Here is a 26,952-nt window from a genome sequence, read left to right as displayed (position 1 = left end):
TTTTTTTTTTTTTTTTTTTTTTTTTTTTTTTTTTTTTTTGTATAATATTTATTAATTAATATATTGCATAACAGAAATTTATTACAAATATAATAGGTAATTCAATACTATAAACATTTAAAAAAATAGCTTTTTTTTCATTAATTAATTAGTTTTAAAAGATATTAAAATTATCAAAAAGAAGCAATAATTACTTCATAATTATAATAATGAATATTTAACTGTATAACAACAGATGGTTGATTTATTAACTGGATGTTAGGTGACTTTGCTAGAGTACTGAACAAACAAATTAATAAAGAGTATGTTGAGTTTCCTCTACGATTTTGGTGTATATATATATACTTTTATATTCTTTGAACGAGTGATTCTTAATTACGTAATCTATTTCGTTCAGCATTCTTTAATTTCAATAGACATTTATTTACTTTAATAAAAATCCTTATTTTTATTAAAAATTTAAATCCTTATTGAACATTGATTATTAATTAATTGTAAATTACTAGTTTATTTATTATGAGTTACATTCAGCAATTAATATATATATGGCTGTTGAAGTAACAAACATAAACAATTAGTGACAATAAAAAAAATTATATAAATATTAATTACATCAAAATTTTATTGTTTTATGTATAATTTTTTTTCTTACAAAATTCATTAAAATAATCTTTCATTACAAAAAAAAAAATCCTTTTTTTTTTTCTTTTTATTTATTTATTAGTAACAAATATTTTAAAAAATTTATTTTTTAATCAATTTTTTTCCTGACGATCTTTGCATTTTTTTTTTTTTATCAAGAATTTTTCCCTACAGTTTTTGTATTTTTTTTTTAAAAAAAGTACAAACAAAAAAAAATCATCAATATTTTTTTTTTTGTGTGTATGAATGACCAATTTCGTATTCTACATTTAACTAGTCCTTTTATTTTCCAAAAAGGTTAATAAAGCCTTTTATTAACCAAGGGGCAATATGCAATCATAAATGAGTACACTAAAATAGTTATTAAAAGAGCATATACACTAAAAAAAAAATATATATACACTAACTAAAAGTGAGTACTTGGTTTATCAAAATTATTATTAGCCTTTTTGAGGATAAAAAGTAGTAGTTATATGTAAAAGTTAATTTTTTCTATTTTCCTTTAGTGATTTTAAAATACATAAAAAAAAATTACCTTTTTTTTATTTGAACGATTTAAAAAATGGTTAAAAAATGGTATAAAGAGTTGTTGACTAATGAGTTTCTTGTAGCATATTTTGTTTAAATTTATATAAGAAATTTTTTATTAAAGATAATAAAATTTTTGTCTTTTGTAGTATTTATATAATTTATTTTTATGCTATACTAATTCTTTATATTTATTGATTTGAGAGAAATGGATGTGAATTGCTAAACGTTACTCATACAATTATAAATAAAATATATGTAATTAAAATATGTAATTAATGAGGATATAAATATTTAGTAAAAATATAAATTTTTTATTAAAATAAATAAATTCCTCTTAAAACATTAAATGCTCAAAAAAAAAGTTTATATATATAAACAGTTTACTAGTTCATAGAATTACAATTATACATAAGTTCATTAAATTAATAAAGACAACTATACATTCTCTTTACTAATCTACTTGTTCGATGATTTAATAAAGTCATTTAATATGTAATTAATAAATTAGTACCGTAAAAAAAAAAATAAATAAATAATGATTTTCTTTTTTTTTGTGTATATTTACAATTAAAAAAAAAAAATATTATAGTAATAAATTTTTTATTATTTTCTTTTTTTTAACTGTTAAAAAAAATTTTTTTTTTTTTTTTTTATGATGATGTATGGATTTCTATGTATATTTTTTTTTAACATAAAATGTAATATCAAAGAAATTACATTTTAAAGTGTTGTGTAAATTAACTTAAAAAAAAAATAATAAACTGATAAGCAATATTTGATGCTAATTAGCAAAAATAAAGATTTTTAGATTAAAATTTTAATTAACAAAAATTAAATTAAGTAGAATTTGCTCTATGTATTCTTTATTAATTTGTTTGTTCAATATTAGAAAATTCATTAAATATGCAATTAATAAATAACATGGCTAACTATTTACATTCCATATAACTACTGCTTCTTATTCTAGAAATGGTTAATAATACCTTTTATCAACCAATAAAATAAATGATTTATTTTATATTATTAATTTATTAAGTTCCTATTCATTTACTTCTCTAGCATTGAACAAATTAATAAAAAACATGTAAAGGAAAATTATTTTATTTCTATTAAAATAAAATATCAAGCGAATTATTTACTTTTGTTAATTGATATATAATTTTAATTACATTAATGATTTATTAATCATTTATTTAATCAATTTGCTATAGTGTTGAGCAAAAAGATTAATAAAGAGAATATAGAGTTTTCTTTACTAATTTAATGAATTTATGCATAATTTAATACTATAAAGCAGTAAAATGCTTTATATATATGGCATACTTCACTGAGCACTTGTTATTTTCAAAAAGTTTATATTCACTTTAGTAAAAATCTCTTTTTTATTAAAAATTTATGTCCTCATTAATTGTCGATTTTAATTGCATATATTTTATTTATAATGTTGTAAGCAATCATTAATAATTCAAATTCACTTCTCTAAAATTAAGAAAATACAAAATAAATTATATAAATAAGACAAAAAACGAAAAATTTATTATAGTTAATATCAAATTTTCTTATATAAATTAAAAAAAAAATATACTACAAGAAACATTTTTTACCAACCATTTTTCTTTTTAATTTTTTGACCAAAAAAACTAAATATATTTTTTTTATATATTTCAAGATTTACAAGAGAAAACAAAAAAATTACCTTTTTTTTTTTTTTTTTTATCTATCGTTTGCATAAGTAATTATTTATTTTCCACACAGCTATTACTTTTATAATCAGAAATGTTAATAATACCTTTTATTAACCAATAATCCAATTATTATTTTTCTTAATTTACAGTATAGTCTACAAATGTATTTTTTAACATTATATTTTTAATATTTCATAAAAAAAAATACTCCACATAACTCCAAAAAAAAAAAAATCATAAAATTTTTAATTCAGAGTCATGTACAGAAAAAAAAACAATAAAATATGTATACATTTTTTTCTAGTGGACTTTTGGAGAACGTATTTTTTTTTTTTAATATGTTTTTAGTACAATTATTTTTTTTAATGTACATATTTGTTGTTACCTTATTTTTTAGTGCACATATTTGTGTATGCATGTTTAGCCTTTATTTTAGCGTATACAAATAAAAATGTTTTGAGTCATTTTATTCATTTAAATATTGTTGAAAATAGGTCAATATTATTATAAACCAATTATACAATATAACTATATAAAATTTGATTATTTAAAACAAAGGTGCTTTTACTATAAATAAGAATACTCCAGATTATCATATATGTTTTTTAATAATTTTTTTGTTCATTACCTACTTTATTAATTGCTTGTTTAGTGATTTTTCTAGTGTACTAAAAAAACAAATTAATAGAGAGTATGTAGAGTTGCCTCTACAATTTAGTGAATTTATGAATAATTTATAATGTTATATAAAAATAAACTATATGTAATCTACTTTTTTAGAATTTATTAGTTTTTAGGAGGGATTTATTTAATTTAATAAGAATTGCATTATTCTTTTAAATAAATAAATCCTCGTTAATTATTTATTTATATTTATACGTTTTTAATTATAATGTTACGAATAATGTTTAACACTTAAATATATTGTGTTCAAATTAACAAATGTACACAATTAATAATATACAAATTAAATTATGTAAATAGTACACACATTAAAATTTTATTATTATTCATATAAAACTTTCTCTTAAAAATTCAAAATATAAATTCAATACAAAAGAAACTCTTTTGTCAAAAAAAAAAAAATACTTCTAATATATTTTTTATCATTATTCTCTTTTTTTTTGATCCTTTCACCTGTTTTAAAAAAAAAATAAATATATTTTATTTACATATTTGATGTTATAAAAAGAAAAAAATTAAAATTAATCAATATTTTTTTTTTATCTAGAATTTGCATGGCTAAGTATGTATTTTCCATATAGCTACTTATTTGCACTCTCAAAAATGTTAAAAATTCTTTTTATTAACCATTACCATACCAAAGTTACCAAATGTCTGTTTAATAAATCAAATAGGGAGAATTTGTATTTGTGAAAAATTATAAGTTATTGGAAAATGAAGGTTAACTGATATATATGTAAGAAAAAATTTTGCTTAATTTAATAAAAAATTCTCTATAACGACTATTTAAGTAACAACAAAAATAATAAGAATTTTTTTTAAATTTAGTAAATGACTATTATAGAATAATTATTGTATTAAAAATAATAAAAATACTTAAGTTAAATTCTTTTATTTAAAATGTTATAAATGTTTCATGAAACAGATTATTCACTTCATGTTAGATAGTGCAATTTATAAAATTCACGCATTCAATATAAAAATATATCTATAATAAAAGAAATTTGTAAAGATTACTCTACTTGCTTTTTATTGTATGCTTAGTACTTTTTAAACGTTATTGCATAGGCGGTTAACAAATAGAAGTTATAGTAACATTTAGGAAACTTTTAACTACCTATATATTTTTTTTTAGTATATAATAATTTTGATTACAAAAGCCATCTAACGTTTTTTTTTATATTTTATTACAACTTGTTCGTGTATTAAAATAATTGAAATTATCATAAGAGATAAATTAGTTAATATAGTTAAAGGATGAGTATTTGCACTATCATAAGTTTTATTTAGACGAGATTGATGTCTTTCTGCTGTAATTAATACAGACGAACCAAATGATAAGATAAGAGCAATAGATAAGGAAACAATTTTTAAACATCCTTTACAAAATTGCAAAATTCCCTCACTCCTTTTTACTTTTTCATTATCCTTCATTGTCTCTAGTTCATTTTTTAGTTCTACTTCTATATTCTCTTCCATTTCTCTTTGATCATTCCTTGAATTTAAATCTATTTCTATTGTATCTTTTTCTTTATAACATTTTAATTCTTCACTTATTTGTTCCGTTGTATTTTTACTTTCTGCTAATGATCTTTTAATATCTACATTTATTGCGCTTTTTAAATCTCTTTTGTTATTCCACAAACTACAAGAATCACACTAAAATAGAAAAAAAAAAAAATGGAGCATTTAAAAAAAGATTTTTTATACTAATAAAGTTTTGACTTAAATAGTAATAATTAAAAAATATAAATATCTTTAAATATTTTTACTATCCTACATTATTAAAACATTGTAATATCCAAATTAAAAGGATAAATATAAAAAAATTTATAAGAAAATTTAATACATTTCTTTTCTCCTTTTTCATGTTTATATTTGAAGTAGACATATATGTAGTGATAAAGTTTTTGTCTAAATGAGAATAGTATCCAGTATATTTATTAATATTAGGGATAAGAAAAATATTATTTTTCTTGTTCATTTTTTTTTTAAAACAATTTATTCTTTTTATATAAAAATATTTTTTTGTTTATTATTTTTTTTTATATTTTAAAAAATGAGTCAAGTAAAACATTTGTATTTAAAAAATTACTTTTTAAATTTTTTTTTTCTTTATATAGAGAATAGATTTAAAAAAAATTAAAAAATATATATATATATATATAAGAATTACTTTAATATATTAAGGAAAAAAAAATATCAGAGCAATATATCTTAAAAGATATTATCTTTTCATATTGCTTAAAATGTTCATTTATATTATGTTATTAAGAATGCGTATTTATGCATGTATTAATAAGTAATTTTAAAACTTATTATACTTATAATTTTTTTAAGAAATTGCTCAAAAAGAAATTTAATAAATCACCATCTTTATTGATATGAAATTTTATTTTGTATAAATATGATTTCTTTTTTTAGTTATTAATTTTTTAATAATTTCTTCATAAAGGCATTGATACATGCACAAAATTTTAATTTTAATTATGTTTCTTTCTACAACTAGTTATTATTTCATTACGCATAATTATATCGTTAAATTACTATGAATAATAGAAATATAATAGAGAATATTCAATGCGAATTAAAAAAAAAATGTTATTATTTATGTTATTAAAATTTATTTATTATTTTATATCTTAAAAATCCATAGAATTATTTTAACTATATTTGTAAATTAAGTAATAAGATGATCACTTTTAAATTTTCTATTTTTCTTTTTTACCATAATCAGAGCTAATATATGTACATGCATAATCTTAGGTACATAAATATACACTGAAATCATTAACATTGCTTTTTACATGAATACTATTCTTAATTTAGAATTTTACTATTTAAATTTCTTCTTTTTTTTTAAAGAAAATAAAAAATTAATATAATTTAAGTTTTTATTTTAAAATAAATAATTAAAATATTTATTCAATTAATAATATTAAATACTAATATAAATATATATTTAACACTTCATTAATTAATTATCTTTTAATATAAAATAATTTTTTTTTTGAATTCATAAAAATTAATTATTTTTAATTATAATTTTAAATTTTAATTTTTTAATTTTTTTTTTTAAACTTATCAATATTAATTGTACTAATTTATTAATTATCTATTCAATGATTTTTCTAATTTCAAATAAACAAATTAATAGAGCATGTGACACTACTTAATTTACTTTTAATTTAAAATTTTTATTTTTCTTAATCAAGATAAAATGCTAGTCATTCGTTAATTCATTTTTTTTAAATAAATTTAAACGACATTCTAAAATGAAATCTTTTTAATATTACATTTTAACTTAAAAAAAATATGTACTATATAATAATTTACACATCATTTTTCAAAAAAAAAAAAAAGATAAATTAAGTTTTTCTTTAATAATTAAAAAGGAGAAAATAAAAAAGAATGTTATCATTAATATTTTTTTTTTTTTTAGTAAATGCCATATGCAAAAAAAAATATTTGCATAATTTTTTTTTTTTAATATACGTACTTTTTGAGTAACTATTTAGGGTATGTATTTATATTTGCATACTATTCTGGCGATTCAGTTTGCATAAAATATAATGTTTTTATTCTTTTTGTCTATCTAAATATTATATAAGATGTCTATAATACTATTTATAGATCTGTTTTATTAACTGGGTGTTCGGTGGCTTTGTTAGGATACTTAACAAAAAAAAATAATAAAAAGAATGTAGAGTTGCCTCTACGGTTTTGATGTATTTATATATATTTTTAAATGCTTAGAATGAGTGATCCTTAACTATGTAATCTACTTCGTTCAGCATTCTTTAATTTCAATAGGAATTTATTTACTTTAATAAAAATCCTTATTTTTATTAAAAATTTAAATCCTTATTGAACATTAATCATTAATTAATTGTAAATTACTAGCTTTTTTATTATGAGTTACATTCAGCAATTAATATATATTGTTGTTTAATTAGCAAACATAAACAATTATTGACAAATACAAAATATTATATAAATATTAATTACATGAAAATTTTATTGTTATATGTATAAAATTTTCTTTTACAAAATTCTTCACAAAAACATATTTCATTCTCTAAAAAAAAAAATTCTTTTTTTTTTTTTTTTTTATATTTATTTTTTTTTTTATCAAATTTTTTTCCTGACGGTCATTGCATTTTTTTTTATCAAAATTTTTCCTGACAGTCTTTGTACTTTTTTTTTAAAAAAAGAACAAACAAAAAAAAATCATCAATTTTTTTTTTTTCTGTGTGTGCATGATCAACTTCGTATTATTCATTTAACTAATCATTTTATTTTCCAAAAAGGTTAATAAAGCCTTTTATTAACCAATATCATACATTACCAACATGGGAAAAACAATAACATTATTTTATTTAATTATAAGTTTTCTAATAGTTTCGAGCCCTTTTTATATCTTTTTATTTATCTTATTATATCCATTACAATATAATTAGTACGATGTTGTAAAATATCTTTTATAAATATCAAAATAATTTTTAAGTTTTAATTCACGTATAAATTCAGACTTTCTTTTATTATTTTCAGAAACTTATATCAAAGTTCTTAACTTAATTTCATATATTTCTCTAGTTTTATTAGCTAATATTTTAATTTTAGAAAATGAAACTTGAATCCTTTTATATCTATAATATTGGTTAATAAAAGACTTTATTAATTTTTTTGGAAAATAAAAGGAATAGTTATATGAATAATATTGATTAATAAAAGTCTTCATTAACCTTTTTGGAAAATAAAAGGACTAGTTAAATGAAGTATACGAAGTTGGTCATGCATATACACACAAAAATAAAAAAAAATTGATGATTTTTTTTGTTTGTACTTTCTAAAAAGAAAGTACAAAGACTGTCAGGAAAAAAATGTTTGATAAAAAAAATGTAAAAATAGTCAGGAAAAAAATTGATTAAAAAAAAATCAACTTTTTAAAATATAAAAATAAAAAAAAATAAAAAAAAAAAAAGAAAAAGATTTTTTTTTTTTTTTGGTTGAAGTGAGGAATGAAAGGAAATATTTTTATGATGAATTTTGTAAAAGGAAATTTTATACATATAACAATAAAATTTTCATGTAATTAATATTTATATAATTTATTTTGTTTTTGTTAATAATTGTTTATGTTTGTTAATTCGACAGCAATATAAAATAATTGCTGAATATAACTCATAACAAATAAACTAGTAATTATAATTAATTAATAATTAATGTTAAATAAGTATTCAAATTTTTAATAAAAATAAGGATTTTTATTAAAGTAAACAAATATTTATTGATATAAAAGAATGCTTAACGAAGTAGATTATAATTAAAGATCACTCGTTCAAAGCAAATAAAAATATATATAAATATACAAAAATAGTAGAGACATCTCTACATGCTCTTTATTAATTGGTTTGTTCAGTTTTATAGTAAAGTCCCCGAACACCCAGTTAATAAATCAAATGTGTAGTTTGTCATGCATACGCAAATAAAAAAAAATTATCAATTTTTTTTTTGTTTGTATTTTTATAAAAAAAAAAACGTCAGGAAGAAAAATTGGTTAAAAAAAATTAATTGGAAAAAGATTTGTTACCAATAAAAATGAGATAAAAAGAAAAAAAAAAAAAAAAAGATTTTTTTTTTTTACATAGTGTGATTTAATTAATTTTGTAAGAGAAAATTTTATATATACAATAATAAAATTTTTACGTAATTAATGTTTATATAATTAATTGGTATTTTCACTAATTGTTATTGTTTGTTAATTCAACAGTAATATATTTAAATTGCTGAACATAACTCATAACAAAGAAATAAGTAATTCACCTTTAATTAATAGTCGATATTCTATAAGGATTTAAATTTTTAATAAAAATAAAGATTTTTATTAAAGTAAATAAATGCCGATTGAAATAAAATTATGCTGAACGAAGTAGAACACATAATTTAGAATCACTCGTTCAAAGCATATAAAAATATATATAAATACAAAAAAATCGTAGAGGCATCTCTACATGCTCTTTATTAATTTGTTCAGTACTCTAGTAAAGTCACCGAACACCCAGTTAATAAATCAATACTCTAGAAAAGTTGTCGAACACCTAGTTAATAAAACAAATATATAGGTACAAATATTAATCTTCCATTTTTAATTTTAGTAACCTTATATGGTAAAAACCATTTAGGTGTGTGTTGAATATTACCACTATAATGTTTCACTTGATACCTTTCATAATCAACTTGTGTGAAATAATATTAACAAAATTAATATGGTTAGTTGACACTAATGGTATCTTCATCAATCTTTTAAATCCAAATGCACTTATTTCCATATATTTTTTAAATAAATTGTTATCATATTCAGAATATTTTTAGGAAATAATCTTAAAAAATTAAGACTTGCATAATCAATTCTGATCATAGTAAAATAATGTGTTTTTCCTATGATTCTGAGAGGTGTATTAATGTGTGCCCATACTGAATTTTAACTATTTTTTCAATATATATATATTTTTCTTCATATAAAAATTTATTAATTGGTTGTTCAATGATTTTTCTAGTATCCAACTAACAAATTAATAAAGATTATGTAGAATAAACTATAACTAATTAAATTTATTTTAATTAAAATTTTAATTTTAAAACCATTATTTTTATTGATAAATATCAAATACCACTTATTTGTTAATTATTTTTCCTTTATGTTAGTTTACACAGCATTTCGAAGTATAGTTTCCATAATATTACATTTTAACTTAAAAGAAAAATATATATTCCATAGAAATCCATACATCATCATCAAAAGAAAAGAAAATTTTTTTTTAATAATAAAAAAAAAATTACCATAATATTTTTAAGTCAGTTTTATATTCCAAAAAAAAACGTATATACGATATTTTTTTTTTTTTTTGTAATTGTAAATATATACTCATAAAAAAAAATTATTATTTATTTATTTTTTTAATGTGCTTACTTTTAGTGAAGGTATATTTTTTTTTTTTGTGTACATATGTTTTGAGTAATTATTTTATTATATGCATTTATAATTGCACTTTGATCTCACGATTAAGAATGAACAAAATAAAATGTTATTATTCTACTTATTTATCTAAATATTGTACAAAAGAAGTTTATAATATTATTTATAGATAAGATATCCAATTACATGAATCCGATTATTTCACCATAAAAATTTGCATTGGTATCAGTAGGTGATCTTGTAATAAAACTAATTAACATGAACAATTAGTAATGATCTATCATCATTTATATAAAATATCCTTCACTTTTCCATGTTTTGAGTGCAATAATATCTAACGAAACCATATAAAATGCATTAAATTTTGATAGTACCTTATTATTATTAGATTAAAACTCTCTAATACGCTTTACCTGACAAACTAAATAATTTATAACTTATTCTTTGATATCTCAACTAATATTAGGTCACCAAAAATATCTCTGAATTTTCTTTAAAGTTTTATTCACTCCGCAATATCCGTAAAGCTTACTACTATGAAACCAGTACATCAAATAAATTCTACATTTTAATGGTATATATAGCCATTCTGTTTTATGATGAATAAGAAAACCATTCCTCTATTTTACATATCTGTAAAATTATTCTTTTCTTCTCACACTGGTTAATAAAAGGCTTCATTAACCTTTTTGGCTATAAAAGGACTAGCTATGTGGAGAATACATAGTTGTTCTAACAAAAAAAAAAAAAAAAAAAAATTATTGGATTTTTTTTTTGAGAAATGTTTCTTTTGAAAAAGATAAAGATAAAAATAAAAAAAAAAATAAAAAGATTTAATTTTTTTTTTTTTTGGGAAGGAGAGAGATTTTTTTTACAAAAGATAATAATGTTTTTGTAAAGCGTTTAATTTGCATAATATTTATATTTTGAATTTATGAGAGAAAATTTTATACATGTAAAGATAAAATTTTCATGTAATTAATATTCATATAATTTATTTGCATTTTTAATAATTGTTTATGTTTGCTAATTCAACAGCAATATACGTAAATTGCTGAATATAACTTACAACAAAGAGATAATTAAGTTGCATTTAATTATTAGTCAATATTCAATAAGGATTTAAATTTTTAATAAAAATAAGTATTTTTAGTAAAGTAAATAAATGCCTATTTAAAGTAAAGAATGTTGAACGAAGTAGAGCACATAGTTAAAAGTTACTCATTCAAAGCATATTAAAGATACATATAAATACAACAAAATCGTAGAGACACCTCTACATGCTCTTTATTAATTGGTTTGTTCAGTACTCCAGTAAAGTCACGGAACACCAAGTTAATAAATCACACACATGATGATCCATTTTTTGAAAAGGTAAAATGACATTAAATTTTTGATAATCTTCCAATTATTTATTATAAAATGAAGTCATATAGTTATGAGAATTAATCTTATCATTTATTGATCTAGTTATCCAAATAGCCAAACTATTATGAATTCCTTCAATGTATTCAGTTTCCAAATTAAATTCTGATAGCCTCAATTTTCATCTGTATATTTTTCTATTGTTAATAGAATCCATTACTATGAGACCTTTGAAATCAGTTTTGATCAATGCCTTTGGTTCTTTAATATAATAATCGAAAGCTTTGCAAGCTATAACTATTGAAAATAATTATTCTATTACACTCCATATTCGTTGGACATCATTTAGTTTTCTTTATTTATAGCAAATATATTTAGTTTAATCAGTATCATCTATTTGAACTAATACATCTATTATTGATTTATTAACTGGGTGTTCGGGGACTTTACTATGGTACTGAAAAAACCAATTAATAAAGAGCATGTAAAGATGCCTCTACGATTTTTGTATACTTATGTACATTTTTATTTAATTTGAACGGGTGATCTTTAATTATAATCTATTTCTTTCAGCATTCTTTTATTTCAAAAGGCATTTATTTATTTTAATAAATAAGTCCTTATTTTTATTAAAAATTTGAATACTTATTTAACATTAATTATTAATTAATTATAATTAGGAGTTTATTTGTTATGAGTTATATTCAGCAATTATTTTATATTGCTGTTGAATTAACAAACATAAACAATTATTAAAAATGCAAATAAATTATATGAATATTAATTACGTGAAAATTTTATCTTCATATGTATAAAATTTTCTCTCATAAATTCAAAATATAAATATTATGCAAATTAAACGCTTTACAAAAAACGTTATTATTTTTTTGTAAAAAAAAATCTCTCTCATTCCCAAAAAAAAAAAAAATTAAATCTTTTTATTTTTTTTTTTATTTTTATCTTTATCTTTTTCGAAAGAAACATTTCTCAAAAAAAAATTCCAATAATTTTTTTTTTTTTTCTTTTTTTTTTTTTTTTTTAGTTAGCACAACTAACTATGTATTCTCCACATAGCTAGTCCTTTTATAGCCAAAAAGGTTAATGAAGCCTTTTATTAACCACTTATAGAATAATTAGATGTATCAGCAAAACAGAATTATCCAGACTCAGGAAATGATAAATAAGTTATTCTTTTAATCTATTCCTTTATTTTTTCAAAAACCAAAGAATTTTATTCATTACAAATAAACTTTTTCCTTTTAATTAATAATGGAACTAATTTATATATTTATTTTTAAAAATTTAAATATAATTTCTATAATAATTAACAGCTCTCAGAAATTATCTTAATTGTTTCTTATATCTAGGCTATTTTGCCTATATGCTGATTTTTATCTTATCCAATGAAGGTTTAATACCTTTATGATTAATAATCTGTCCTTAATATGCTATAGATGTCTTAAAGATTTTACATTTGTCTATACTTATTTCTAAACAAATATTAATAAGTGGTCTATATAAATTTCCTAGTATTTTAAAGTGTTCTATAGATTTTGCTAAAATGGTGATGCTATTAATATACAAAATTACATAATTTCCTCGAATTAATTACTTAACATATTTTCCATTATTCTTTGAAAATGTATAGTTCTATTTTTCAAACCAAGTTCTAATACACTAAATACAAATATTCCACATTTGGGTAGTATAATTCCAGTGTATTGTTTAATATTTTAAATTAATACCAAGTTCTAAAATATGTTTTTAAAACATATTTTCGAAAACCATTTAGTACAACAAGGTATCCGAAATATCTGTTTCACATAAAGTAAAACATATGAATAATCTAATACATATTTATTTAAATTCTTACAATCTACAGTAATTTTCCATTTGTCATCCTTTACGCTAACTAATATTATATGTAAAATTTATCTTGTATTATGAACTTTACTTATAACATTCATCTCTATCATCTCATGAATTTTTTTACGAACTTTAATCAATATCACTTTGCTCAAAGGGATGAAGTTATGTCTCTGGGGTTTTCCTTGAACATCAATAGATATTTTATATTTGTCTAATACTCTATTCATCTTTTTTTCCCTAAGTAATGAATTAGATTCATATAACTCTCTTAATTTATTCTTATCTTCTTGAGACTGTAAATCCGTTTTATGAATAAAATTTTGAATTATTTCTTGATTAGTGTCATCCAGATTCTTTTTTTCATCTCTTTTAACTTTTATTATATATATAATCGTCTTTATACTTTCTAATGGAATATTCTAATTGTTCATTACTATACCTCTGATTAAAATAAATGGTTTGTTTATTTTTTTTTATACCAAATATTGTTTGAGTCTGTTTATTTGTAGACTTCATCCTAATTACAACTTTTTTAGATATCTGTACCTTCTTTCTATTGAATATTAAAAAAACTTTAATTGATAATACTCTTAAATTTTGCTCATTTCTAGTTTCTTTTGTTGATATATTAGATATATGGTTTATTAACTGGATGTTCGGTGACTTTGCTAGAGTAGCGAACAAACAAATTAATAAAGAGCATGTAGATTGCCTCAACGATTTTGGTATATTTATATATATTTTTAAATTCTTTGAACGAGTGGTTCTTAATTATGTGATCTACTTCGTTCAGCATTCTTTGATTTAAATAGGTATTTATTTACTTTAATAAAAATCCTTATTCTTATTAAAAATTTAAATCCTTATTGAATATTGATTATTATTTAATTGTAAATTATTTATTTCTTTGTTATGAGTTATGTTCAGCAATTTAAATTTATTACTGTTGAATTAACAAACATAAACAATTTGTAATAATGCAAATTAATTATATGAATATTAATTACGTGAAAATTTTATTGTCATATATATAAAATTTTCTCTCACAAATTAAAAATATAAATATTATGCAAATTAAACTCTTTTATGTGTAAATATTTTTATCTGTTTAAGATCTAATTTTTATTGGTACTAAATCTTACTACCGATTTTTATTTTACCAATTTTTCTCTAACCAATTCAATCATTTAAAAAAAAAACATAAATATATTTTCTTTTTACGTATCTCCATTTATTAAAAGAAAAATATAAAAAAAATTCAATAAATTTTTTTTTTTTTTTTTTTCCGCGTGTCCATAACCAACTACGTATTCTTCATATAGCTAGTCCTTTTTATTACTAAAAAGGTTAATGAATCCTTTTATTAACCAATGTCCTATTTTTTTAAGATTATTTCCTAAAAATATTTTGAATATAAGAACAATTTATTTAAACAATATATGGAAATAAGTTCATTAGGATTTAAAAGATTGATGAAGATACCATTAGTGTCAATTAACCATATTAATGTTGTTAATATTATTTCACACCAGCTAATTATGAAAGGTATCAATTGAAACATTCTAGTGGTAATAATCAACACAAACCTTAATGGTTTTTACCTTATAAGATTACTAAATTAAAAATAGATGAATAATAGTTGTACCTATATATTATAGAGATAAAGCGATTAAAACTTCATTTTCTAAAATTAAATTATTAGATAATAATACTATAGAAATATGTGAAATTAAGTTAAGAATTCTGATATAAGTTACTGAAGTTTATAAAAGAAAGTCTGAATTTATACGTGAATTAAAACTTAAAAGCCATTCAGATATTTATAAAAGATATTTTACAACACCGCACTAATTATATTGTAATGGAGATAATAAGATAAATAAAAACATATGAAAAGGGCTCTAAACTATAAGAAAACTTAGAGAAAATAAAATAAAATAATGTTATTGTTTTTCCCATGTTGGTAGAGTATGATCTATAAATAATATTTTAGATCTCTTGTATAATATTTAGATAGACAAAAAGAATAAAAACTTTGTATTTATGCAAACTGAATCGCCAGAATAGTATGCAATCATAAATACATACCCTAAAATAGTTACTCAAAAAGTACTTACATTAAAAAAAAAATTATTCAAATATTTTTTTTTGCATATGGCATTGACTAAAAAAAAAAAAATATTATGATAATATTCTTTTTTATTTTCTCTTTTTTAATTATTAAAGAAAAACTTAATTTATCTTTTTTTTTTTTTGAAAAATGATGTGTAAATTATTATATAGTACATATTTTTTTTAAGTTAAAATGTAATATTAAAAAGATTTCATTTTAGAAGGTCGTTTAAATTAACTTAAAAAAAATAAATTAATCAATGACTAGCATTTGATCTTGATTAAGAAAAATAAAAATTTTAAATTAAAAGTAAATTAAATAGAGTCAAATGTTCTATTAATTTGTTTATTTGAAATTAGAAAAATCATTAAATAGATAATTCATAAATCCGTACAATTAATAATGATAAGTTTAAAAAAAAAAATTAAAAAATTAAAATTTTAAAATTATAATTAAAAATAATTGATTTTTATGAATTCAAAAAAAAAATTATTTTACATTATAATATAATTAACAAAGTGTTAAATATATATTTATATTAAGTATTTAATATTAATAATTGAATATATATTTTAATTATTTATTTTAAAATAAAAACTTAAATCATATTAATTTTTTATTTTCTTTAAAAAAAAAGAAGAAATTTAAAGAGTAAAATTTTAAATTAAGAATAGTATTCATGTAAAAAGCAATGTTAATTATTTCAATGTATATTTATGTACCTAAGATTATGCATGTATATATATTAGCTCTGATTATGGTAAAAAAGAAAAACAGAAAATTTAAAAGTGATCATCTTATTAATTAAATTGCAAACATAGTTATAATAGTTCTATGGATTTTTAAGATATAAAATAATAAATAAATTTTAATAACATAAAGAATAACATTTTTTTTTTAATTCGTATTGAATATTCTCTATTATATTTTTATTATTCATAGTAATTTAACGATATAATTATGTTTAATAAAATAATAACTAGTTGTAGAGAAAAACAATTAAAATTAAAAATTAGTGCATGTATCAAAGTCTTTATAAAGAAATTATATAATCATAAAAATCCCTAAGAAAAAAAAAAGAAAAAAAATGAAAAAAAATAAATAAAAGAAAAAGAGAAATGTATGCATTTATAATAATAATAAAAATGGAGATAATTCTAATTTAGAAATAAAAATTGTAAATAAGATATAAACTATGAAATACATATTAAATATGTAGTCAAAAATAATTTTAATTTTATTTCAACGATAACATAGATATATTACCATATAAGAATATTTTAATTATAGTAAAAAATTATTACTAATTATAAATTTGGGTACATGCATACATATATTCTATGAAAAGAAAAAATGATAATATTTCAATAAAAATTAAGGAAAAACCAATTATGGTTTCAATTCTGTATTTACACATATAACCTTAATATAAAAAATTATTAAAAAATTAATAACTAAAAAAAGAAATCATATATATACAAAATAAAATTTTATATCAGTAAAGATGGTGATTTATTAAATTTCTTTTTGAGCAATTTCTTAAAAAAATTATAAGTATAATAAGTTTTAAAATTACTTATTAATACATGCATAAATACGCATTCTTAATAACATAATATAAATAAACATTTTAAGCAATATGAAAATATAATATCTTCTAAGATATATTGCTCTGATATTTTTTTTTCCTTAATATATAAATGCAATTCTTATATATATATATATATATAACTTTTTTTTAAATCTATTATCTATATAAAGAAAAAAAAAATTTTAAAAGTAATTTTTTAAATTCAACTGTTTTACTTGACTCTTCTTTTAAAACATAAAAAAAAATAATAAACAAAAATTTATTTTTATGTAAAAAGAATAAATTAATTTAAAAAAAAAATGAACAAGAAAAATAATATTTTTCTTATCCCTAATATTAATAAATATACTGGATACTATTCTCATTTAGACAAAAACTTTATTACTGCATATATGTCAACTTCAAATATAAACATGAAAAAGGAGAAAAGAAACATATTAAATTTTCTTATAAATTTTTTTATATTTATCCTTTTAATTTGGATATTACAGTGTTTTAATAATGTAGGATAGTAAAAATATTTAAAGATATTTATATTTTTTCAATATAACTATTTTTTTAAGCCGAAACTTTATTAGCATAAAAAATCTTTTTTTAAATGCTCCATTTTTTTTTTCCTATTTTAGTGTGATTCTTGTAGTTTGTGGAATAACAAAAGAGATTTAAAAAGCGTAATAAATGTAGATATTAAAAGATCATTAGCAGAAAGTAAAAATACAACGGAACAAATAAGTGAAGAATTAAAATGTTATAAAGAAAAAGATACAATAGAAATAGATTTAAATTCAAGGAATGATCAAAGAGAAATGGAAGAGAATATAGAAGTAGAACTAAAAAATGAACTAGAGACAATGAAGGATAATGAAAAAGTAAAAACGAGTGAGGGAATTTTGCAATTTTGTAAAGGTTGTTTAAAAATTGTTTCCTTATCTATTGCCTTTATCTTATCATTTTGTTCGTCTGTATTAATTACAGCAGAGAGTCCTCACTTTGGTCCAAAAACTCCTTATGATAGATCAAATATTCATTCATTAACTATATTAACTAATTTATCTCTTATGATAATTTCAATTATTTTAATACACGAACGAGTTGTAATAAAATATAAAAAAAAACGTTAGATGGCTTTTGTAATCAAAATTATTATATACTAAAAAAAAATATATAGATAGTTAAAAGTTTCCTAAATGTTACTATAACTTCGATTTGTTAACCGCCTATGCAATAACGTTTAAAAAGTACTAAGAATACAATAAAAAGCAAGTAGAGTAATCTTTGCAAATTTCTTTTATTATAGATATATTTTTATATTGAATGCGTGAATTTTATAAATTGCACTATCTAACATGAAGTGAATAATCTGTTTCATGAAACATTTATAACATTTTAAATAAAAGAATTTAACTTAAGTATTTTTATTATTTTTAATACAATAATTATTCTATAATAGTCATTTACTAAATTTAAAAAAAATTCTTATTATTTTTGTTGTTACTTAAATAGTCGTTATAGAGAATTTTTTATTAAATTAAGCAAAATTTTTTCTTACATATATATCAGTTAACCTTCATTTTCCAATAACTTATAATTTTTCACAAATACAAATTCTCTCTATTTGATTTATTAAACAGACATTTGGTAACTTTGGTATGGTAATGGTTAATAAAAAGAATTATTAACCTTTCTTAGGATGAAAATAAGTAGCCATGTGGAAAATACATAGTTAGCCATGCAAACGCTAGATAAAAAAAAAAATATTGATTAATTTTTTTTTTTTTTTTTTAAAGCATCAAATATGTAAAAAAAATATATTTATTTTTTTTTTAAAACAGGAGGAAGGATTAAAAAAAAAGAGAATAATGATAAAAAATATATTAGAAGTATTTTTTTTTTTGACAAAAGAGTTTCTTTTGTATTGAATTTATATTTTGAATTTTTAAGAGAAAATTTTATATGAATAATAATAAAATTTTCATGTGCGTACTATTTATATAATTTAATTTGTATATTATTAATTGTGTACATTTGTTAATTTGAACACAATATATTTAAGTGTTAAACATTATTCGTAACATTATAATTAAAAACGCATAAATATAAATAAATAATCAATGAGGATTTATTTATTTAAAATAATAATACAATTCTTATTAAATTAAATAAATCCCTCATAAAAACTAACAAATTCTAATAAAGTAGATTACATATAGTTTATTTTTATATAACATTATAAATTATTCATAAATTCACTAAATTGTATAGGCAACTCTACATACTCTCTATTAATTTGTTTTTTTAGTACTCTAGAAAAATTACCAAACAAGCAATTAATAAAGTAGGTAATGAACAAAAAAATTATTAAAAAACATATATGATAATCTGGAGTATTCTTATTTATAGTAAAAGCACCTTTGTTTTAAATAATCAAATTTTATATAGTTATATTGTATAATTGGTTTATAATAATATTGACCTATTTTCAACAATATTTAAATGAATAAAATGACTCAAAACATTTTTATTTATATACGCTAAAATAAAGGCTAAACATGCATACACAAATATGTGCACTAAAAAATAAGGTAACAACAAATATGTACATTAAAAAAAAATAATTGCACTAAAAACATATTAAAAAAAAAATACTTGCTCCAAAAGTCCACTAGAAAAAAAAGTGTACAAATTTTATTGTATTTTTTTTCTGTACATGACTCTGAATTAAAAATTTTATGACTTTTTTTTTTGGACTTATGTGAAGTATTTTTTTTATGAATTATTAAAAATATTTTTTATTAACTGGGTGTTTGGTGTCTTTGTTATTTATTAATTGGATGTTCGGTGACTTTGCTCAAGTACTGAACAAACAGATTAATAAAGAGCATGTATAGATGCCTCTACGATTTTGGTGTACTTATATATACTTTTATATGCTTTGAACTAGTGATTCTCAATTATGTGGTCTACTTTGTTCAGCATAATTTTATTTCAATAGGCATTTATTTACTTTAATAAAAATCTTTATTTTTATTAAAAATTTAAATCCTTATTGAATATTGATTATTATTTAATTGTAATTTATTTATTTCTTTGTTATGAGTTATGTTCAGCAATTTAAATATATTGCTGTTGAATTAACAGACATAAACAATTAGTAAAAATACAAATAAATTATGCGAATATTAATTACGCGAAAATTTTATTATCATATATATAAAATTTTCTCTGACATATTAAAATATAAATATTATTCAAATTAAACTCTTTTATGAAAACATTATTATCATTTTAAAATATCATTTTTATTGGTACTAAATCTTACTCTCGATTTTTATTTTACCAATTTTCTTTTCTTCTCTGAATAAATCATCAAAAAAAAAATAAACATATTTTTTTTTTTTTTTTTTCTCGCGTTAGCAAAACCAACTACGTATTCTTCGCATAGCTAGTCCTTTTTATTACCAAAAAGGTTAATGAAGCCTTTTATTAACCACCAATTAGACATAGCTATATCTATTATAATTTAAGAATAGGAATCAAATTATATATATAATTATCTATAAGATATAGGTCATATTTGAATTATTTATCGTTAAATTCATGTTAAAATATATTACAATATATTTCATATTAGAAAGTTTTTCTAGAACTTAAAAATGAATTTTTTAAATAAACATATTTCTTCTAATTATTTTACAATATTAATTTAATTAATAAAAATGTAACACATTATATATATATTAAAAGGTAATTTATCATATATTAAAAGTTTACTATAACGGACAAACTAAAAGAGGAAATTTTGAAGAATCAATAAATAGTATGTTTTTACTGGCAAACAATCTAATTTTGACATATAATCCAATGAATATATTAAACTTACCTATTTATGACATTATGTTTGAAGTTATAATAATATTTAAGATATTATTAACTTCTATATCCTGAAATTTTCTTTTAGAGGACAATTTTTTTTAAAAAAATTATTCATAATTTGCTTTTACATATAATTGCTATTTGATTTTAAATCCATCAAAAGAATTGAATTTAATACAAGATATAAAGAAGTTACTATATTGGATCCGCTAACATATTTATTATCTTTATCATTAGTAGAAACTGCTACAATAGATAGTGTCATTGACATAAGTGGTAATAAAACAATAGAAGCTATGTTAAATATTCTCAAGATTTTTTTGTATTTTTGCATTAGATGCAAACTATTTACTTTATTATTGCTTTCCCTTTTTTTCTCTACTACGTTTTCATTTTCATTTTCTATTTTTATTATCTCCTTTTTATCCTTTTCTTCCTCTTTTAATTCCAATTTTTCAACTTCTGTATTATTTTCTTCTAAATTTGTTTGCATATTCGATGAACTTACTTTTAATTCTTCATTTGTTGGTTCTTTTACTTCCTTACCTTCTGCTAAAGATCTTTTAGATCCTAAATCTAATTTGTTTTTTAGGTTGTATTTATCATTCCATAATCTGTAATTGTACTAAAATAAAAATAAAACGGTAAATATTTAAAATAAAAATTTTAATTTAAAAAAAACAGTAAAAAATAAAAAAAAAATTTATAAGTTTTATTATCATCTACATTTTCACAATAAAGTAATATCCAAATTAGTAGGGTGAATAAAGAAATTTTTATAAAAAAAAATAACTTGTTTATTTTTCCTCTCGTACGGTATTTTTTTAAAGTTGAACTATTTTCAATAATAAAATTTTCCTCTTTATGAGAAATGCGTCTAGAATTTAAAATAATATTTGAATTAACATAATCTCTCATGTTTATTTACTTTTATTTAAGATGTGAAATATGTTTTTAATAAGAAATAAGTTTTTATAGTTACTTTTTTATTTTTATATAAGTTTTTATATATTTTTAGATATAATAAAATTCTTAATTTTTCAAAATAATAAAATAATTAAATTATAAAAAGTAAAAATAATATATATTAAAAAATTTAAGAAAAAAAGTTCCTTTAAAGATATTTTGCATTAATTTTTATTATAAAATTTCATAAATATGTTATGTATAAATATTATAAAAATATAATCAATTAATAAAATGTTACATATATACACTGTATCTAAGATTAATAATTGAGCATTTCCTCTAATTTTTTTCAAACAGAAAACTGCAAAAATACAAATTACGCATTTATCCTAAAAAAAAAAAAGGAGAGGATAAAATAAAAAAAAATTAATAATAATATTTGCACAATTAAAAATACCTATTACTGTAAAATAATATTTTGATGTTTAACTCTACAATTGTATAATTTGATTCTGACAATAATAATAAAAAAAAAAAAATAGAAAAATAATTTGTTATAATTTAAATTATAAATTTGGAAATAAAAGTAGTATATGTAGACCTTTATGTTATAACACTTAAATTTTGAAAATAATTAATGATATCTTTTGTTTTATACTAATTATAATGAATTATAGATTTTTATTTCATTATAATTTAACAATATAGTGATATATAATGAAATAAATTTTAGTTATAGAAAAGAAATTAAAATTAAAAATTTATGCATGCATTATTTTATTTTTTAATTTGCAGTATATTATACAAAATACTTTAAAAATAAGAAAAATTAATAAAAATAAGCAAAAAAAGGATAATATGAAAGAAGTACATGCATTTATAATAAAAATCATGAATATGTACTATATTATATTATTTATATTCGGAATATAATTAATAATAATTTTAATTTTATTCCATTAATATAGTGATGTCACTATATTTTTTATATATTTTAATTATAGTAAAAAATTATAATTAAATTTTAAATTGATTACATGCATATGTTTTACTATAAAAAATAAAATAACATTTCAATAAAAATAAATAAATTAATAGTAATTATTATCAGTTATTTATTAATGATTCATTAAAAATAACTATGTAAATATAAAAAAAAATGTATAAATGTTATAAAGTTAATTTAAGTGTCATTGCTAATATAACATGCACATTTTAATTATAAAGATTATTTACTTAATATTAAATATAATCAAATGACATTCCTCCTATTTTATTAATATAATAAAAGAAAAAGAAATTTTTCAATTCACTTAAAGAAATACAATATATAAAATTCTAATAATAATTCATATAAAAAGAAATTCTAAAATTATACTCTTAGTTAAAAAATGTGCTATTCATCTTTTTAAATATCTTAATTTTAATATAATGCAGATAATCAATATGCATGTAAAATATTTAAGAAAATACCTTATCTATCTAACTAAAAATACTATCTCGCAGTTATATATATAATATAAAAAAATTTTTAATTTTTTTCCTTATATATTGTTTTATTTTTTTAGTGTTGATGTAGTTAATAATTTTTTTTTTTTCTTTTTACTAATTTTTTTTCATGGATAATTGAATTTAATTTGAAAAAATTTAATTATCATCCATTTTTGATGAATAATTATTTTTTTCTCATTTATTGATTAAGTACTTATTTTATGGAGAATTGTTAATTTATGTTAACAAAGATTATTTTATATATATTTATAGATGTTTATATTGAGAATTTAAATTTTATTTAAATTGAGAATTTTTTCTTAAATTAGATAAATACATCCTATAAAATAGTTAATGAGTTCAAAATAATAAAAATGTGTTAGATTATAACTATTTATTTTTTCTTATATAATTTAATTATATAATATTACTTATTTATAACGAAAATATTGATATAATTAAAAAAACAAATAGTATAACTGTTCTACATATCCTTTATTAAATTATTTCCTTAATATTTGGTGTATTAATTGGACATTCAAAGATATTTATAGTGTTTTATATAAGCAAGTTAATTAACAAAATACAAAGGTTTTTCTATAAAATTCATCATAATATTAATTATTATAAATAATAATAAATAAACTATAAATTATATTATTTAACACAAAATTAATTTTTAATTTTAAAATTTTATATTTACATAACTTTTAATAATTTATCATTTAATATGAACTTTTTTATTTATTTCGCGATTAAGTCAACATATATACTGTACAACTGTTGTTATATATAACACTACATATTTTTACCACATACTGTATATTCATTATGTAAGAAGCAAAAACACACTTCTTCAAAAAAAAATAATATTTATTTTCTTTATAATAAAAAAAAAATTAATAAATTATTGTTTGAATAAAATACATTTGTATAAATTCTTTTTTTTTAAGTGGACATACAAAAAAAAATAAAAACTTTTTTTTAATATACGTATTTTTAGTATACTAATTTTTCTTAAAATTCACAAACTCTACTGTGCATACTTCAATGTTCAGGTTTTTCTGGCATACTGATTTATTAATTATTCACTCAATGACTTCTGTACTATTAAACAAACAAGTTAATAAAGAGAATGTAGAGGAAACTTTACTTGACTCAATTTTAATTGAATTATGATTTTAATTTTAAATCTTTCTTTTTATTAATCAACATCAAATACTAATTAATATTTAACTATTTTTTTTTTTAAGTTAATTTATACAATTCTTCAAAATGTAATTCCCTTAATATTACATTTTAACTTAAAAAAAAAATATATATACACTCCACAGTAACTTGCACATCATCCAAAAGAAAGAAATTAATAAAAACTATTTTTTTCTTTTTAATATTACTCTTTTTTTTTTAAATTATTTTTTTTTTGTGTGTATATGCTCTTTGAGTAACTATTTTAATGTAGACATCTATGATTGCATACTGTATTAAAAATTTTGCATGCACATAATAAAATATTTTTATTCCATTTATTCATCTAAATATTATACAAAGAGGTCGGTAATATTATTTACAGACCATTTGAATAACTATTTATTTTCCATATAACTTCTACTTTTTATTCTCATAATAGTTAATAATACCTTTTGTTAACTTTCTATAATAATTATAGGCTCCTAAAAATGACCATAATAGTTAGTTACATTTAGGCGTCTCTGTATAAATAGTTTTTTTTTAGTATATAAAATGACAACCTAGCAAATCTGTGATATATCACTAGTCCTTGATTTATTAATTGGGTGTTCCGAGACTTTGCTAGAGTACTGAACAAACAAATTAATAAAGAGCATGTAGAGTTGCCTCTACGATTTTGATGTATTTATATATATTTTTAAATGTTTGAACGAGTGATCCTTAATTATGTAATCTACTTCATTCAGCATTCTTTGATTTCACTAGGCATTTATTGACTTTAATAAAAATCCATATTTTTATTAAAAATTTATATCCTTGTTGAACATTGATTATTATTTAAATGTAAATTACTTGTTTATTTGTTATGAGTTACATTCAGCAATTAATATATATTGCTGTTGAATTAACAAACATAAACAATTAGTAAAAATGCAAATAACTTATATGAATATTAGTTACGTATAAAATTTTATTGTAATATATATAAAATTTTCTCTTATAAATTAAAAATATAAATATAATACCAATTAAACTCTTTTATGAAAACATTATTATCTTTTTAAGATCTTATTTTTTTATTGGTGCTAAATCTTACTCTCGATTCTAATTTTACCAATTTTTTTTCTCCCTCTAATTAAATCATTTAAAAAAAAAATAAACATATTTTTTTTTACTTATCTCCATTTTTCAAAAGAAAAACAAATCAAAAAAAAAATTTTAATAATTATTGTTTTTTTATTTATTTATTTTTTTTTTTTTTTTCGTTAGAACAACCAAACTATGTATTCTTCATATAGCTAGTCCTTTTTATAACCGAAAAGGTTAATGAAGCCTTTTATTAACCAGTCCTATAATATCTAATGAAACCATATCAAATACATTCGGTTTTGATAAAGCTTGGTTATTATTATATTTAAATTTCCTATTATCCATTACTTGACAAATCAGACAATTTATGGCGTATTCTTCAATATCTTTACTAATATTGGTCCACTAAAAATGTTTTTGTATTTTCTTTAATGTTTTATTTACTCCACAATTTCCTGCGAATTTACTACTATGAAACCAATACATTAAATGATTTCTATATTTTTCTTATATATATAATCATCCTGTTCTATAGTGAACTGGGAAATCATCCTTCCATACTACGTCTCCTGGTATGTTATCTTTATCTTTTCCTGATGCATTTGCTATTTCCTCGCAAGAAGATATAACGTATAAATCTTCATATACTCCTTGAGGTTTACTACAATATAAGGTCATTTAATTAGGAAGATATGTTTCATCTTCTATTGATCTGGTGATCCAATCAGCTAAGCTATTTTGAACTCCTTCAATATGTTCAAATTCCAAGTTAAATTCAGATAGTCTTAACTTCCATCAATATAATTTTCCAGTATTAATTGAATCCATTCCAATAATACCTTTACCATCTGTTTTAATTAATGTCTTAGATCCTTTAATATAATAATCGAATGTTTCACATGCTACTACTATAGCAAATAATTTTTTTTCAACCGTACTC

General features: G+C 19.0%; 3 protein-coding genes across 3 annotated transcripts, besides 14 other annotated features; 1 reads left to right on the top strand and 2 right to left on the bottom strand.

The window, feature by feature from the left end:
* Positions 1-239: 239 nt before the first annotated feature.
* Positions 240-793: a repeat region.
* A 463-nt stretch (positions 794-1,256) lies between these two features.
* Positions 1,257-1,677: a repeat region.
* Positions 1,678-3,476: 1,799 nt separating this feature from the next.
* Positions 3,477-4,182: a repeat region.
* Positions 4,183-4,706: 524 nt separating this feature from the next.
* PGAL8A_00177100 (fam-h protein) lies at positions 4,707-5,526 on the bottom strand (the record flags this gene model as incomplete). The annotated part of the gene is made up of 2 exons (XM_028670094.1): positions 4,707-5,201; positions 5,323-5,526. The coding sequence occupies 2 exons, from the start codon at positions 5,524-5,526 to the stop codon at positions 4,707-4,709; spliced, it is 699 nt and encodes a 232-aa protein (XP_028526880.1).
* A 1,652-nt stretch (positions 5,527-7,178) lies between these two features.
* Positions 7,179-8,200: a repeat region.
* A 228-nt stretch (positions 8,201-8,428) lies between these two features.
* Positions 8,429-9,619: a repeat region.
* Positions 9,620-9,658: 39 nt separating this feature from the next.
* Positions 9,659-10,068: a repeat region.
* Positions 10,069-10,735: 667 nt separating this feature from the next.
* Positions 10,736-11,184: a repeat region.
* Positions 11,183-11,867: a repeat region.
* Positions 11,868-11,890: 23 nt separating this feature from the next.
* Positions 11,891-14,927: a repeat region.
* Positions 14,928-15,160: 233 nt separating this feature from the next.
* Positions 15,161-15,737: a repeat region.
* A 2,021-nt stretch (positions 15,738-17,758) lies between these two features.
* Positions 17,759-18,580, top strand: PGAL8A_00177000 (fam-h protein; the record flags this gene model as incomplete). The annotated part of the gene is made up of 2 exons (XM_028670093.1): positions 17,759-17,962; positions 18,086-18,580. The coding sequence occupies 2 exons, from the start codon at positions 17,759-17,761 to the stop codon at positions 18,578-18,580; spliced, it is 699 nt and encodes a 232-aa protein (XP_028526879.1).
* Positions 18,581-19,104: 524 nt separating this feature from the next.
* Positions 19,105-19,808: a repeat region.
* Positions 19,809-20,278: 470 nt separating this feature from the next.
* Positions 20,279-20,949: a repeat region.
* Positions 20,950-21,456: 507 nt separating this feature from the next.
* On the bottom strand, positions 21,457-22,250 carry PGAL8A_00176900 (Plasmodium exported protein, unknown function; the record flags this gene model as incomplete). The annotated part of the gene is made up of 2 exons (XM_028670092.1): positions 21,457-21,957; positions 22,059-22,250. 2 exons carry the CDS (start codon positions 22,248-22,250, stop codon positions 21,457-21,459), a joined length of 693 nt encoding a protein of 230 aa, XP_028526878.1.
* A 3,261-nt stretch (positions 22,251-25,511) lies between these two features.
* Positions 25,512-26,050: a repeat region.
* A 219-nt stretch (positions 26,051-26,269) lies between these two features.
* Positions 26,270-26,952: part of a repeat region that runs on past the window's edge.

Source organism: Plasmodium gallinaceum (assembly GCF_900005855.1).
Source record: "Plasmodium gallinaceum strain 8A genome assembly, contig: PGAL8A_v1_66, whole genome shotgun sequence".
Lineage (NCBI taxonomy): Eukaryota > Apicomplexa > Aconoidasida > Haemosporida > Plasmodiidae > Plasmodium > Plasmodium gallinaceum.
The sequence above is the reverse complement of the archived record's forward strand: the minus strand, read 5'-3'. Positions and strand labels throughout refer to the sequence as shown.